At 43.2% G+C, this 15,921-nt stretch overlaps 1 protein-coding gene across 2 annotated transcripts in view; it reads right to left on the reverse strand.

Annotated features, from left to right (window-relative positions):
- Nucleotides 1–546: 546 nt before the first annotated feature.
- CDH24 (cadherin 24) overlaps nt 547–15,921 on the reverse strand; it is a 129,805-nt gene continuing 114,430 nt past the window's right edge. For both annotated transcript variants that reach the window (XM_073575452.1, XM_073575451.1), the window contains exons 8-12: nt 13,606–13,742; nt 12,710–12,831; nt 2,415–2,523; nt 2,055–2,303; nt 547–1,631 (exon numbers count right to left, since the gene is read on the reverse strand). In XM_073575452.1, the coding sequence (XP_073431553.1) occupies nt 1,114–1,631; nt 2,055–2,303; nt 2,415–2,523; nt 12,710–12,831; nt 13,606–13,742 (1,135 nt within the window). In that variant the 3' untranslated portion in view covers nt 547–1,113. The remainder of the gene's footprint in view (nt 1,632–2,054; nt 2,304–2,414; nt 2,524–12,709; nt 12,832–13,605; nt 13,743–15,921) is intronic.

The raw sequence follows: 15,921 nt of genomic DNA on the forward strand, positions 1-15,921 counted from the left end.
AAAATTCCCAGGTTACTTAACATCTTGCAGAACAAGAACAAATAGTGGTGGTCAGCAGATTGCAGGGACTGTATCCACATACTTCTTATAGTAGACAAAAAAAAGTTTAATTCTCTTCCAGCGCTGAATAAAACACGTAATGCAATAGTTTTCGACAAAGCTTTAGCTTCGATTCTCTACAGATGCTTTTGAAGAAATCTCTAATAAGTCTTTGTTCTTGCTATCAAAGATAGAGCACATACTCTTACTTTCGGAACATAACACATCTAAAGACTTATGACTTATTCATCCAAGACAGCCTGGATTTACTGAAGAAGATCATGTCAGACACTTTTATTTGATTTCTTTCACTGTAACTAAAATGACAATGCATGAGGGAGCACAAACAATGGGTTCACACATGGAATGATTTAGGACTGAAATCAATTATGCCTCGCTGAATATTGTCTTGGTTAAAGCCGACTTTTTAAAACTCAATATCATAAGCAATGTAAACTTCGAGAGTACAAAACTTCACGCGCACATTCACGCAGTAGGCCAGTCACATTGTGTGCTGAGCTAATATTTATTACAATGCAGCCTATCCAGTCACAGGGAACGAATGACATCTGGTGTAAAAAGAAAGAATAGTCAAAATAAATTAACCAGAGACGTACGGTATTTGCAGCTATGAACACAAACATATTCACAGTGTTGGTAAAACAGACACGCATAGGATTTGCACTCTCACAGACAGTATTTTATGCCCTGACATAACACTTTGCTCAGTTAAGCTTTTTATTTTGAAAATAAAATGTCTGCTTTCCACAAATGGCACATCTGACTGTGTCGGAGACACCCGCAGCAAGCGGTGGGAAGACTGGAATTGAATGCAATTCTGTAAACACAATACCTCTAGAAACTTTTAATGTCTGCATGACCCTCATGCCAGAACCAAGATGGACTCTGGTAGCAAAACGGTTAATCCGAGGTTTCCTTTCGGTGAGTCTTTCTGGAGAGGAAAGGAATTCACTTATGATGTTCTAAGCCTCTTTGCTGACAGGAGAAAAATAATGATCATTCAGCAGGTCAATCACAAGAAAAAAAAAGTAAACAATCATTTGGCAAAGAGTTTTAATCTTCCGTAGTAGAGTTTCTTCTTTTTGCTCCATAGATTTCTGCTAGTGTCCTGAAATGGGGTCCCCATTCCCATATGTCTTCACTCAGCAGTTCTTCCTCTCCTAGACCTCCAGAGCTGCTGGTCAAAGAGCTAAGAGACCCAGCTGAGGAACCTCCACCCTCAAAACCATAAACCTGGATGGAGTCATAAGGTGGTGCCACTGGGTCTCTTTCTGCTTCTTTCAACCGAAGTGCCAGAAATCGTTGCACGTCAACAGGGGCAGTTTGAGGTGATCGTGGAACTGGTTGGTGAGGAACTCGAGGGAGAACATCCATTCGAGGTGGGTGGAAGAAGCCTCCAGTGAGACCAGTCTGCGGAGGCTGCAAGGCTGACATGTCAAAAGCCTGAGTGTCTTGCTCGCCACCACCTTCATCATCATAAGTTATGATATTCTCTCTGATATCTTCATCCTCACAGAGAGACAGAGGCGATGGCTTGTGTCTTCGTTGCAAGTAAAACAGGGACACCAGGGCTGATGTGGAAGATGATGATGATAAGCAGAAGATGAATGATGTAAAAGAGACAAAAAAAATGATAGAGAAGGATCAAGAAGATTTTTAGGATTTCAGTAAACGGTAGACAAACGAACAAGGTGTGGAAAGAGAGAGAAGAGAGAACAGAAGGATTATTATTATGATATTATTATTATCAGTAAAGAGACATCAGGAAATTTATAAGTGACAGTTTTGGTAGTTTTACAAGTTCAACAAATTAATCTGATACACAGATATATAATAATCTGTGCATTTGTATTCACACAACACTTTACAACTAGAACAGTGAATGAAAAAATCTCTTGTTTTTTGACCTTATAAAGTGCAGAATGGGATGAAGAACATATATTGGAATTAGCTGAATATGTCTTCAAACAAAAATTGAACAACTGTATATTTACCCAGAAGGCTAAATGCACAAGCCAATATAGCCAGCAAAGCAGGAGTACTGAGTCCAGCAGCTGATCCTGTAGTCATATGACAGGTCAACACGGCCCCACCTGCCTCACAGTGACACAAAGAGACAGTCAGTGTGTCGGTACTGCTAAGAGGAGGATCCCCAGTGTCTTTAATCTCTATAGGCACTAAGAATATGTCTCTTTGTGACTTCCAAAATCCACTATGTTTCACTAGAAGTGATGCACTTCCGTCTGGAAATAAGACATAAAAAGTAAATAGTTTGTCCAGTAAATTGATGCCCTTCTATTTTCTATACATTGTCAATATGAGCTTTATGGAAAGATGACAGAAAGTGACTACACCTTTGTTGTCTTGAAGAGTGAAGTTCCCATCAGATGCAGCACTAGGACTTTGAATATGAAAGACACCATTTTCAATGTCAGCATCTTTCACCCTGACTGTCTGGATGACCTGCAGAAACAAGAGCCATAGCCAGATAAAATGCAAAACAAAAGACAGGGCACATAGGTAAACTGATTCTAGGATCTCGTAGTGCATGTGTAACAGTACAGTTGCAATGCGCAGGGTAAAACCGTGCGGCCTACAGAATTGAATAAAACCCGGCGGAACTATTTCCAAGAGTTGAACAGGGGACAGAATTAGGAATTACCCTGGATCAGGTGGAAGTGACAAAACCAGCCTTCGATATAAAAGGTCCAAGCGCCAAAATAGGAGGGGATTTGGCATCAAGAGAGGTGACAGACGCTCTCGCTTTAGCTCCTGCAGCCGAGGTAGTGGGCTACAGCTGCATGTCCCAGTCAGGCTCTGACCCAGACGTCAACAGTCAAGCACCGACAACAAGCGCTACGTTGTTCAAGGTCCAGACTGCACTCGTCGACGGTCAAGCACCAAAGACCAGAACTTCGACGATGCTGAAGTTCGTTTCTTATTCGTCCAGTTTTTTATTCAGAGCTGAAGTTGGTTTCTTATTCGGCAATAAGAGGTGCCATGATGTGAATACACTTAAAAACAGCTACAAAAAATAAAAAACTGGCACAAAAATGGGCATCAAAGTGGGCACCGAAGGGCGTTAATGAAAGGGTTAAATGACTTTTGGGCCACTGATATCACACTGCAGACATATAGAAAAGGGAGCCCCACATCAAAACCAGGTCTCTCCAGCGTGGCCCAAATGGGTTCTGGGCATCAGAATTGGCATCAAAGTGGGCAAACAGACCATTTTCACAGATTTGAATATGTAACTGATGTTTTAAAGGAGTTAAATGACTTTGGGCCACTGATCTCACACTAAGAATATACGCATATTGATCCCCCGCATCAAACCTAGGTCCTTACAGCCTGGCCCAAATAGGTTCTGGGCATCCAAATTGGCATCAAAGTGGGCAAACAGACAATTTTCACTGATTTGAATAAGTAACTGATATTTTTAAAGGGTTAAATGACTCTGGGCAACTGATTCCACACCACTATTACATACATAATGATGCCCAGTATCAAACCCAGGTCCCTCCTGCTGGTCCAAATAGGTTCTGGGCATCAAAATTGGCATCAAAGTGGACAAACAACCCATTTTCACAGATTTGAATAAGTAACTGATGTTTTTAAGGTGTTACATAACTTTGGGCCACTGTTCTCACATGAAGAATACATAGACAGTGATGCCCTGCATCAAACCCAGGTCTCTCTAGCCTGGCCCAAATGGGTTCTGGGCATCAAAATTGGCATCAAAGTGGGCAAACAGCCCATTTTCACAGATTTGAATAAGTTACTGGTGATTTTAAAGGGTTAAATGATTTTTGGCCACTGATCTGAAGCCATTATTACATGCAATATGATGCCCTGCATGAAATTCCATGTAATGGTGGTGTGGAATCAGTGGCCCAAAGTCATTTAACCCTTTAAAAACATCAGTTACTTATTCAAATCTGTGAAAATGGGCTGTTTGTCCACTTTGATGCCAATTCTGATGCGAAGAACCCATTTGGGCCAGGCTGGAGGGACCTGGGTTTGATGTGGGGCACCACTATCTATGTATTCTTAGTGTGAGATCAGTGGCCAAAGACATTTAACCCCTTAAAAACATCAATTACTCATTCAAGTCTGTGAAAATGGTCTGTTTGCCCACTTTGATGCCAATTCTGATTCCCAGAACCCATTTGGGCCACGCTGGAGGGTCCTGGGTTTCATGCAGGGCATCAATTTCTGTGTATTCTTTGTGTGTGATCAGTGACCTAGTCATTTAACCCTTTAAAAACGTCAGTTACTTATTCAAATCAGTGAAAATTGTCTGTTTGCACACTTTGATGCCAATTCGGATGCCCAGAACCCATTTGAGCCAGGCTGGAGGGTCCTAGGTTTCATGCAGGGCATCAATTTCTGTGTATTCTTTGTGTGTGATCAGTGACCTAAAGTCATTTAACCCTTTAAAAAGTCAGTTACTTATTCAAATCAGTGAAAATTGTCTGTTTGCACACTTTGATGCCAATTTGGATGCCCAGAACCCATTTGGGCCAGGATGTAAGCACCTAGGTTTGATGCGGGGGATCAATATGTGTGTATTCTTAGTGTGAGATCAGTGGCCCAAAATCATTTAACTTCTTAAAAACATCAGTTACATATTCAAATCTATGAAAATGGTCTGTTTGCCCACTTTGATGCCAATTCTGATGCCTAAAACCCATTTGGACCAGGCTGAAGAGACCTGGTTTTGATGTGGGGCTCCCTGTTCTATATGTCTGCAGTGTGATATTAGTGGTCCAAAGTCATTTAACCCTTTCATTAACGCCCTTCAGTGCCCACTTTGATGCCCATTTTTATGCCAGTTTCATACTTTTGTAGCTGTTTTTAAGTGTATTTGGGACACCCTCACACCCAGGGCTGTGGAGTACTCGATACCAGGCCTGGTGGATCTCAATGGAAGTTGTCACGGCAGCTGTGACCCGGCCCATGGCCCTGGGCACCCATTGTAAATGTTCAGTGTGAATGAATAAGTTGTGACGCCACCTGTGGTATTCGGCAATGTAGATGTTAAGCCGACGCTGCAGACAGAGCCTCTGGGACAGATGGTGTGGTGCAGCAGTGATGGTATAGTCCTCCACAGGCAGGGCTGCTGTCCCAGGGCAGAGTAGATATGGTGACACTTAGGTGGTGTAGTGTCAGGCGCAGGGGATGTAGCAGTGCCAGGCAGGTTGACGCTGGAATAAGTGGAGGACACCAGGGCATGCAGTTCCAAAGCTTTACTCACAGTCTGTTGTACAAACAGGTGCCCGCTTCTGTGCCGTGTCCTCCGGGTCTGGGACTCAGTCAACCCCCAGGCCAGATGGAATACTCCTTTCCAACACTCCGCCAACTTGTGCCTTTCTGAACGTCTCCTCTTATAGCGCCTTAGATGAAGTACTCCTAGTACTGAGTTACACTGGAGTTCCTCCTGTCTGATGTTCCTATGAACTCTACTTGTACGGCAGACAGCTGTAGCCTGCTTCGGGGACTCCTTGCTACTAAGTCCCGGCTCACTATCCAGTTGCTGTTGTGCCCCCAAGTCTTGTGTGGGAATAAAGTGGTCACTACTTCTATTCCTCCGGTGTCTGCTGCAGGACCATTAGTATCCGTACAACCTTGGGGACCGGGCCCTGGCCTTGCGCTTAGAACTTCTGGGAAGGGTCTCTTCTCACCCACGTCCTCTGTTCTCTTTAACTCCTCATGTTCCATACTAATCCTTTCTTTCTATGGAGAGTCAAGCTTTCAGTCTATGTTGCTCTCTCTCTCTCCCTTTCCCGTGCCAGTAGACCCAGATCACTGGGATCTGCTGCAGCACTTCCATCCATCTATCCCTCTCTCTAGGGATCTTCTTCTTTCTCCAACCAACTACTGACTAACTCACTTAAACTCTTCCAGCTTCTTGAAATGTAATCTAACTCCACCCACCTCCCAGCACGTTTCGTGTTCCAAGCAGGGAGCCACCAATGGGTGCTTTGCTATACTCCAAGCAGGGAGCCGCCGAAGGTGCTTTGCTACACTACTTTGTGGTGTGGGGTGCAGGTGTTGGAGCATGGTCAGGAGTCTCCACCTTACCTGGATGGTGGGATACCACACCTCAGGAGGAGGTGCAGTACCTCTGTGGCGACTGAACCCTCAGGGGCACCACATATTCACATCAGGGAACCTCGCTGCATTGTATGCTATTATTGTGATGCTTATTTTTTGTTGTTAAACTTATAAAAAACAGAAAAGAAAAAAATTGCCGAATAAGAAACTGGACGAATAAGATACCAACTTCAGCATGGTAGAACTTCGATGGTCAAGATTCTCAACCTAGAAAACTCCGTCAACAGTCTAAGACCAGCCCCCACTGATATGGACCGAGGAGACGCTCGTTGACAGTCAAGCTTCCAAGAGGCCATGAGAGCACCCGGCCAGAGACAGAGATGTTTGAGATGAGCAGTCACTTCCAGCACGGACTTACGGTACCGGGCGTGGGCAGCGGGAGGGCTGGTGGTAGATGTGGTCCGGCTGAGGCTAGAACGACTCAGAGAGCATTGATAGACTTTGTAAGAATAAAGTCCAGTTAGTGAACTGGAGTAGCGGACCTTGTCAAGGTCCAGAAACCTGCAAAAACTTCTAGAGACTGTTCCCGTCAAATAATGAGCTCGCTCCCACCCACAAGTAGTTTGGACTGTAGATTCTGAGATGATTTTTTATTGTGCCTGGTATTATAGCTCATTTCCATTCATTTAAGTAGTTCTGAACTGCAAAGACATGCAGTACCAAGCACGGCCACTACAAAATGTGCGGAGCTGTAATTGGTCAACAATAAAGAGGAGCACTAGAGCCCTTTAAATCAGCTGATCTGTATGAGTGCCAAAAGTGGAAACCCCACTGATTTGATATTGATGGCCTATCGTAGCACATCAATATCAATGTCTTGGAAAAAGTATTTAAGTTAATAACGATGAATATGGTCATTGGTCTCTGACATGTTACAAGATGTAAAAGTGAATATGTATCTTGAAATTGTTGACTGTTCCCATATTTTATGATTCATAAAATTACTTCCACCCTGATTACTATAAATTACCAGTAAAAAGCAACGTAATTAAGTAAATTATTTTGGAATTGTTAAGAAGTAATTAAAGCAAAACACACCACTAGTAAATTACAGGAATCCATTTTAGTGGGTTAACGCTATGTTTTAGCAGCCTTTTTACGAATACATAAAGATTTATATAGCAGAGCACTGCAAACCTAAAAACAAGGCTTTGTTTCAAAACTAGATTTATTTCCAGAGCCTTTGTGGTTCATCGGGGAACTCTAACTCTACATAATTTCTTCCAGGAACCTGGTTCCCCAGCTGTTTTTCCTCGCACTACAGCAAAACAGAACAGGAGGTAAGGGAATTACTAAGTAACAGGTGAGTTATTCCCTATAAGAGCCAATGAGTAACATGGCTTCGTACAACAGTTTGCAACATGGAAATTGCATTAATATTTCCATCTTTCCTGTGGACTGTCAGTACTCTTTTATAAATAGCTACTTTAAGCTCAGGCTGACATACAACGGTGTGATGGTACAGAAAGTGCAATGCGTTTATTGTGTAGGATGGTAACAAGAATGGGAAAATAAAGATTTTTTTCTATGTTATAACACTATATTAAGGTCCAGTTACTGGTCCCTATATTTAGGATGTAATAACTACTGTATAACAAACTAGAAGTATCTTGCACAAGCTTTTAGCAATTGCAGATGGCACCCGTTAAACATCAGAAAAAACAAGGCAACACAGTGGTGGAGCTGTGCCAAGTCACACAACGAGAAGGAAGTGGCACAGATTTCAGCTCCTCAGACATTCACTTTGGGCGTCCATGTAACTGGCAAAATGAAAACCCAATCAGCTATTGTAAGTGTTTACTATAGGCCACCTGGACAGACTGAAGATATGGATGAACTCTTTTTACATCAGATGTCTCTGTTATCCAAAAAGTATGACATAGCGATCATGGGAGATTTTAACTATCCGGATATTTGTTGGGAATCTCTCTCAGGCAATAGTAATGGGTCCTGAAAATTCTTAAAGCTGGAGTCACACATAGCGACTTACCAGCGATACCGACACCGATATCAAGGTGTCAGGATCGCTGGTAAGTCGCTATGTGATCGCTGGTGAGCTGTCACACAGACAGCTTCACCAGCGATCAGCACAGCGATGCCGAGCCGCCCAGCAATGCTTGCCATCCCTGTAAAAAATAGAATTAAAATAAAAAATATTGTTATTCTCACCTTCCGACATCTCGCGCAGCATTCCTCTCTCCACACTCCGGTCCCAGTAATCCTTTGCGAGAATGACCGCGAGAGTCACGGTCTCGTGGGAGCGCGAAGTCTCGCGGTCATTCGTGCAAAGGATCACTGGGACCGGGAGCGTGGAGAGAGGAATGCTGCGCGAGACGTCGGAAGGTGAGAATAACAATATTTTTTATTTTAATTCTATTTTTTACAGCTGATCGCTGGTCTCCTGCCTGTCACACGCAGTGATGCGTGCTAGCCAGCGGGAGCCCAGCGACCAAAAAAATGTCCAGAGGTTTCTAACAGCGATCAGCGATACCGGCAGGGGGGCCGCTCGCTGATCGCTGTCACACACAGCGATCTCGCTGGTGAGATCGCTGTCGTGTCACAAAAGTTGTGACTCGGCAGCGATCTCGCTAGCGAGATTGCTATGTGTGACTCCAGCTTAACTTCTATTGCTGATAACTTTGTCTTTCAAAACAAAAGGTAGAAGACAGAACAAGAGGATCTGCAATCTTGGACCAATTCTTACCAACAGGGAGGAAATGGTTGAGGAAGTAAAGGTGGCTGGGTATTTAGGAGGCAGCGATCATGCTATCCTCAAATTTTGGAGTATAAATGGAGAAAGACCTGTGAGGACTCAAGACTTTGATGTTGGACTTCAGAAAGGCAGATTTTAATGGACTCAGAAAAAGGGAAGAAAAGGTTCAATGACTGGATGTTCCAAAGGACAGAAATGTCAAAGAAGGATGGGAGATTGTGCTATATGATATTCTCACTACACAATTGGTGACAATCCTGAAAAGAATTAAAAAGGAAAAAAGAAATGTATATTAACTGGAAAAAGGGGGCATATCTAAAGAAGAATATAATGCTGTTTGCAGGGAATGCAGGGAAAGAGTTAGAAGAGTCAAAGATACTATGGGATTTTTGCAGGATGAAAATGGTGAAGTGGTCAAAAATGTTGTTGAGAAGGCCGAACTTTTAAATTCCTATTTTGCATCTGTGTTCATTAAAAATACAATTGCAACATCAACTGATCTTTGTGCTGTCATCAAAGGAATAAGAGAATCCACACTACCTATAAACAGAGAAATAGTGAGGGAACACTTAACTAATTTAAAACTCCTGGTCCAGATGAATTACATACTAGGGTACTGAAAAAGTTAGCAGAAGAAATTGCAGAACTAGTAGCCAGGATCTTTGAAAAATCCTGGAAAACAGGAGAAGTCCCAGAAGATTGGCGAAGGGCAAATGTTGTCCCTATCTTCAAAAAAGAAAAGAGGATGGAGCCAGTAATTTACAGGCCAGTGAGCCTTACCTCTATACCAGGAAAGGTCTTTGAATAAATTATTAAACAACATGTATGTAAATGGATAAGAATACACTAATTAACCCTCGCCAGCATGGGTTTGTAGCAAACAATTCATGACAGACTCATCTAATTTCTTTCTATGATGGAATCACTGGGTGGATCAGGGAAATCTGGTAGATATAGTATATCTCGACTTCAGCAAAGCATTTAATAAAGTGTCTCATACTATTCTTATTGAAAAAATGACCAAGTGTGGCATAGACAAGGCTACAGTTAGGTGGATTCATATCTGGCTCACTGATTGTACTCAAGCTGGACAGACAGTGAATCCTGTATTGATCAGAGGGTTAGACATGATGACCCTGGAGGTCCCTTCCACCTCTAACATTCTATGATTAAATTAACTCCTTGTAGAACTGGTAAACGCCAGAAAATACCTTACATTGAAGGCATGATTAAATGGAATGTTTTTGCTACTTCATCTGTGAGCAATATAATGTAGGAAAAGAGATCCTAATTCCGATAATGTGTCAATTAGTTTCCTAGGTGCAGCAGTTGTGACACAATCTGAGTTTTTAGATGTAGCATGTAGCAGAGCTGAGAAAGTTAACCCGACCACACCAGGTTCTCTATGTATATTGTATAGTGACTGTAAGCTGTTTATCACAGGAGGAGTCAGAGTCAGACAACTTGACACAAGAGATCTAGTCTGTGCATTGATAATGTCCTGGTGATAAAACACTCATTGTGTGGAAACAACACACAGCCTAATAAGTGAGATATAGCTGAAATTAGTGTCTCAGCTACTACCTCTTACTGCCATCCAACTACATAGCAAAAATCTGCTGACACATCCTTGCATGTGTTTACCCAGACTTTATAGCCTCATACATGCCTATGAGGTTGTCAAGTTCTGGTCAGGAGACCCGCGGACACTCCATTCATCATAGTCTGTATATAGACCATAATACACAGACACGTGAATGCGGCTTTAAGATCGTTTCACTGACCTTCCTTCTACTACTTCACAAAAAAAGTCTTTATAAGTCAGTCAAGGTATTGTAATTGTAATGTATAGTCTGAACTTGCAAGTTCTTGTAAATTAAATTAGAATATGCACTCAAAATCAGGCTACTCTAATCCATCAGACACAGTCTCAAAATCTGTCAATTATTACTCAAACTTACAATGTTTAGGACATAACTACGGTACTTTGAATCTTTTTGATCTTTAAGTATTTCTGCCATTATACTTAGTTAGCTTTGTCATATATGTTATTTTTATATTAAAGGGGCTGTTTAGCCTTGGGGTGACAGTAAGGGTCCCGTTTCACATAGCTACGCACCAGCGATCCCGACAACGATACGACCTGGTAGGGATCGCTGGTGCGTTGTCACACAGCAGCTATTATGAACAATTCCAGCCTGCATCCCTGAGTTCTGCGTCGCCAACGAGGTCGCTCGTCGGCGTCAAACACAGCGATGCACGCTGGCCAGCGGGACGCCGACAATGAAAAAATGGCTCAGGACATTCGAGCACGATCAGCGATATCTAGTGGGGGGGCCGGATCGCTGCTGCATCACAAAATCAGTGACACATTAGCGATCTCGCTATGTGAGACGGGGCTTTAACTCTGTGTGACTGCAGACTTGTGAATACTCACATTGTGTGTACTTGTGCTGTGAGTATTCTCTGGCTCTGGGAGTGAACATTCCAACTAGACAGCGTGCAGTATGAGAGGTTTCACAAGTCTGCAGTCACACAGAGTGACTGCAGACTTAAGGGGTTTTTACACATAGTGATATCGCTAGCAATATCGCTAAAGCATCACCGATTTGGTGACGCAGCAGCGATATCGCTAGCGATATCGCTATGTGTGATACTTACCTCCGACCGGCTCCCCCGCTGTCTGTTGCTGATCGCGCAGCTCCATTTCTCGTCGGGCGCTTCCTGTTGGCGCCGACGAGCGACGCGTGGACGCGGACGGGAGGACGTCAGGATCGCCACGTCTGAAAGGTAAGTAACGACCGCTGTATCGCTGCTGCATCGCTGTGAGATCTGCCTGTGTGGCAGCTCACTAGCTACCATTTAGCGATGCACCAGCGATCCTGACCGGGTCGTATCGTGGTCGGGATCGCTGGTGCATCGCTAAATGTAAAGGGGCCTAAATACACCAAGGCCGGAGAACCCCTTTAACTTTTTTGATCTTTATACACAGCTAAAGAACACTAAAGGCCCCGTCACACTAAGCGACTCACCAGCGATCCCGACACCGATATGAAGGTGTCAGGATCGCTGGTAAGTCGCTATGTGATCGCTGGTGAGCTGTCACACAGACAGCTTCACCAGCGATCAGCACAGCGATACCGAGCGCCCGGCATCGCTGGCTATCGCTGTAGAAAATAGTATCAAAATAAAAAATATAGTTATTCTCACCTTCCGACGTCCCGTTTAGCCATCCCGCCTCTCTCCACGCTCCGGTCCCAGTGATCCTTTGCACGAATGACCGCGAGATGTCACGGTCTCGCGGGATAACAAAGTCTCGCGGTCATTCATGCAAAGGATCACTGGGACCGGAGCGTGGAGAGAGGCGGGATGGCTGAACGGGACATCGGAAGGTGAGAATAACTATATTTTTTATTTTTTTTTATTATTTTTTTACACCTGATCGCTGGTCTCCCGCTGTCACACACAGCGATGCGTGCTGGCCAGCGGGAGACCAGCGACCAAAGAAATGTCCAGAGGTTTCTTGCAGCGATCAGCGATACCGGCAGGGGGGCCGCTCGCTGATCGCTGTCACACACAGCGATCTCACTGGTGAGATCGCTGTTACGTCACAAAAGTTGTGACTCAGCAGCGATCTCGCTACCGAGATTGCTTAGTGAGACGGGGCCTTTAGGAAAAATTAAATTACAAATGATCAGTTTACATTTTCTAATAAAACTAAACATTTCAAACAAACACCACAATAAAGTATTATCCACTGTCACAACTTCTAAACACTATCAAATGCAATTCTTTATTTTCCATAAAAGAGAAACACACCTGTCCAGCTTGGGCATTGTCACACACGTGTGGCTTATAAATCTCGGCCAGGGTTGGGGGATTGTCATTTAAATCTAAAACTTGGATCAGAACTCCAACTTGTGACACCTGGGAGGGGCTGTCTGAAACAAAAACACAACACAGAGACACAACAAAAGAAAAAAAAACAAAAACACAACACCGACACAAACGAAAATATACAAAACAAATACATAAACCACATGTAAAAACATGATACAGAAGTACATGAAAAGAGCACAAAAAATGAATTAGTAAACATACAAACTGATGTAAAAAATTCTTTAAAGTCCCCTAATAGGTGATAACAGATATTGCGATTTAGTTCCTATACTTCTTTACTCCTTAAATACTGTATGTGTATATATATTTATGTATGGCAGATCCAGATATGGTCACCCAGGACTTAATTTGTGCTTGCCCATCCCTGCTCCTGAGTAGTGTTTTACTCTTCTTCCCTTTGATCTGGAAACTACTGTATATACAGGTAGGTGGAAGCTGCACAAAATGACATATTGCCACTGGGCCACAGGTTGTGCACCCCTTCTCTAAAGTATGTCTCTGCTGAGATGACCAACCCTTTTAATTCCTAATGTCCCATTCTGGAGATGTTAGTGACCACAAGCTCTGCACAACGATCCCCAGATGGCTCTTTGGTCCAACAATTTGGTACTACAAGTGGACGGTTTCTTGATTAGCTCAGTGTAGCTGTTCAGCATCTACTAGACCCATAACGACGTCACTATGTCATTCTTTGAGTGCAGACTGTGCTATGTGGGTCTACTAATCTACAACATACATTGCTGAAATGTAATGTGCCCCCCTTATTCCTAACAAAGGTGTTAGCTGTTCTACGACACACTGAGGATCCCTCTCACCGGTCTCACGAGCTGTTACAGTGAAGCTGTGCTCTTTCTTGATTTCTCTGTCCAAAAAGACACTTGTTCTGAGGGTCCCATCATCTGGATTTATAGTGAACAGTTCTTCGGGGTTAGAAACTGGCTCAATGGCATAACTGATTGAAAAAAATATGGTGAAAACACAAAAACTGTTTTAGATCAGTGTAACAATAAATGATAGCATTCTCATGTCTTTTTATTCGGTTTCACTATCCACCTTATATGCATTAGGTTTCAGCCCTAAATGATTGAGGAGCTACATAAACAAGTTGACTATTACTCATTTGATTTCAATATTCCAGGACACTGTATGTGTCAGGGTCTTCAAAAGTGGAAACTCATAAAGAACCCTTAAAAAACAATTTTTCTTAAATATGCATTAAAACTACTTATGTAAAATAACAACAGACAAGAATAAAATATAAAAAAGCAGTGGGAGAGTGACCATGGACCTAGAGATACCATAGTCTGTAAGTATCCCTATAATGATATTCTACACAATATTACTTCCTTGCCATTGAGGTTGGCACCCTAAAGGATAAGTGATAAATTGCACCCTGCCCGTCTCTGCGACTACTTCATGCTGCTCTCAGATTACATAGCAAAAGCCTGCTGACATATTCCCTTTAAATCTAGAGAGAGGAAAGGAGTATTTACATCTAACTGAAGCTGTTAATTTAGGGTTCTCTTGTGAATAGTGAACTAGCAGACATAAAAATAGTTTTACCCTATAGCAGTTATACAACTAAAAATGTAATACTAGAGATATGTAAAAATTGGCAAAATACACATGTTTACTAAGGGGCGCCATGCTCCCTATAACAGCATTTCCTGATCCCCCCATTCTTCCGCACTGTGCTAAAGTAAAGAGAAGTTTAAACTGACCGAAAGTCAAGCAGCTCTCTATTCAAAGTCCATGGGGCAGATGGAAACAACCCTAACTTTTCATGTGCCTTGCCCTCACTTTTGAGCTTGTCTAGTTATCCCATTCTCATTAAAAGCCAGCGGATTTAATCACAGATTCCAGCTTTATTGTACTGCTGCAGGCCCAGACAAAGCAGGCTGCCCTTCTCGCGGTCTGTGGGGAGAGGCAGTACGCCATCCCACCCTCGAGAAGGCATCAGTCAATGGACACTATTCTGTCCAGGCATTCCTATTCATTACAGTTACCTTTAAACACACCATCCCCACCGCACTGTCTATACCGACAATACAAGATGGAAGTGTGTACCACCTATTTTGGTTTCCACAAGGAAGAATTAAAAAAAATAGTTACAAGACTTCAAGAAATAAAAACTTTATTTCTCATCTACTAGCTAAATGAATGAAACTAAAAGTAAATAGACATTACTTTTAAGCTACACTCACTGGCCACTTTATTAGGTACACCATGCTAGTAACGGGTTGGACCCCCTTTTGCCTTCAGAACTGCCTTAGTTCTTCGTGGCAGAGATTCAACAAGGTGCTGGAAGCATTCCTCAGAGATTTTGGACCATATTGACATGATGGCATCACACAGTTGGCGCAGATTTGTCGGCTGCACATCCCTGATGCGAATCTCCCGTTCCACCACATCCCAAAGATGCTCTATTGGATTGAGATCTGGTGACTGAGGAGGCCATTTGAGTACAGTGAACTCATTGTCATGTTCAAGAAACCAATCTGAGATGATTCGAGCTTTATGACATGGCGCATTATCCTGCTGAAAGTAGCCATCAGATGTTGGGTACATTGTGGTCATAAAGGGATGGACATGGTCAGCAACAATACTCAGGTAGGCTGTGGCGTTGCAACGATGCTCAATTGGTACCAAGGGGCCCAAAGAGTGCCAAGAAAAAATTCCCCACACCATGACACCACCACCACCAGCCTGAACCGTTGATACAAGGCAGGATGGATCCATGCTTTCATGTTGTTTACGCCAAATTCTGACCCTACCATCCGAATGTCGCAGCAGAAATCGAGACTCATCAGACCAGGCAACGTTTTTCCAATCTTCTACTGTCCAATTTCGATGAGCTTGTGCAAATTGTAGCCTCAGTTTCCTGTTCTTAGCTGAGAGGAGTGGTACCCGGTGTGGTCTTCTGCTGCTGTAGCCCATCTGCCTCAAAGTTCGACGCACTGTGCGTTCAGAGATGCTCTTCTGCCTACCTTGGTTGTAACGGGTGGCAATTTGAGTCACTGTTGCCTTTCTATCAGCTCGAACCAGTCTGCCCTTTCTCCTCTGACCTCTGGCATCAACAAGGCATTTCCGGCCACAGAACTGCCGCTCACTGGATTTTTTTTCTTTTTCGG

This window comes from Dendrobates tinctorius, unplaced genomic scaffold (genome assembly GCF_039654945.1).
Source record: "Dendrobates tinctorius isolate UK_male_01 unplaced genomic scaffold, ASM3965494v1 ptg000044l, whole genome shotgun sequence".
NCBI classification, from domain to species: domain Eukaryota; kingdom Metazoa; phylum Chordata; class Amphibia; order Anura; family Dendrobatidae; genus Dendrobates; species Dendrobates tinctorius.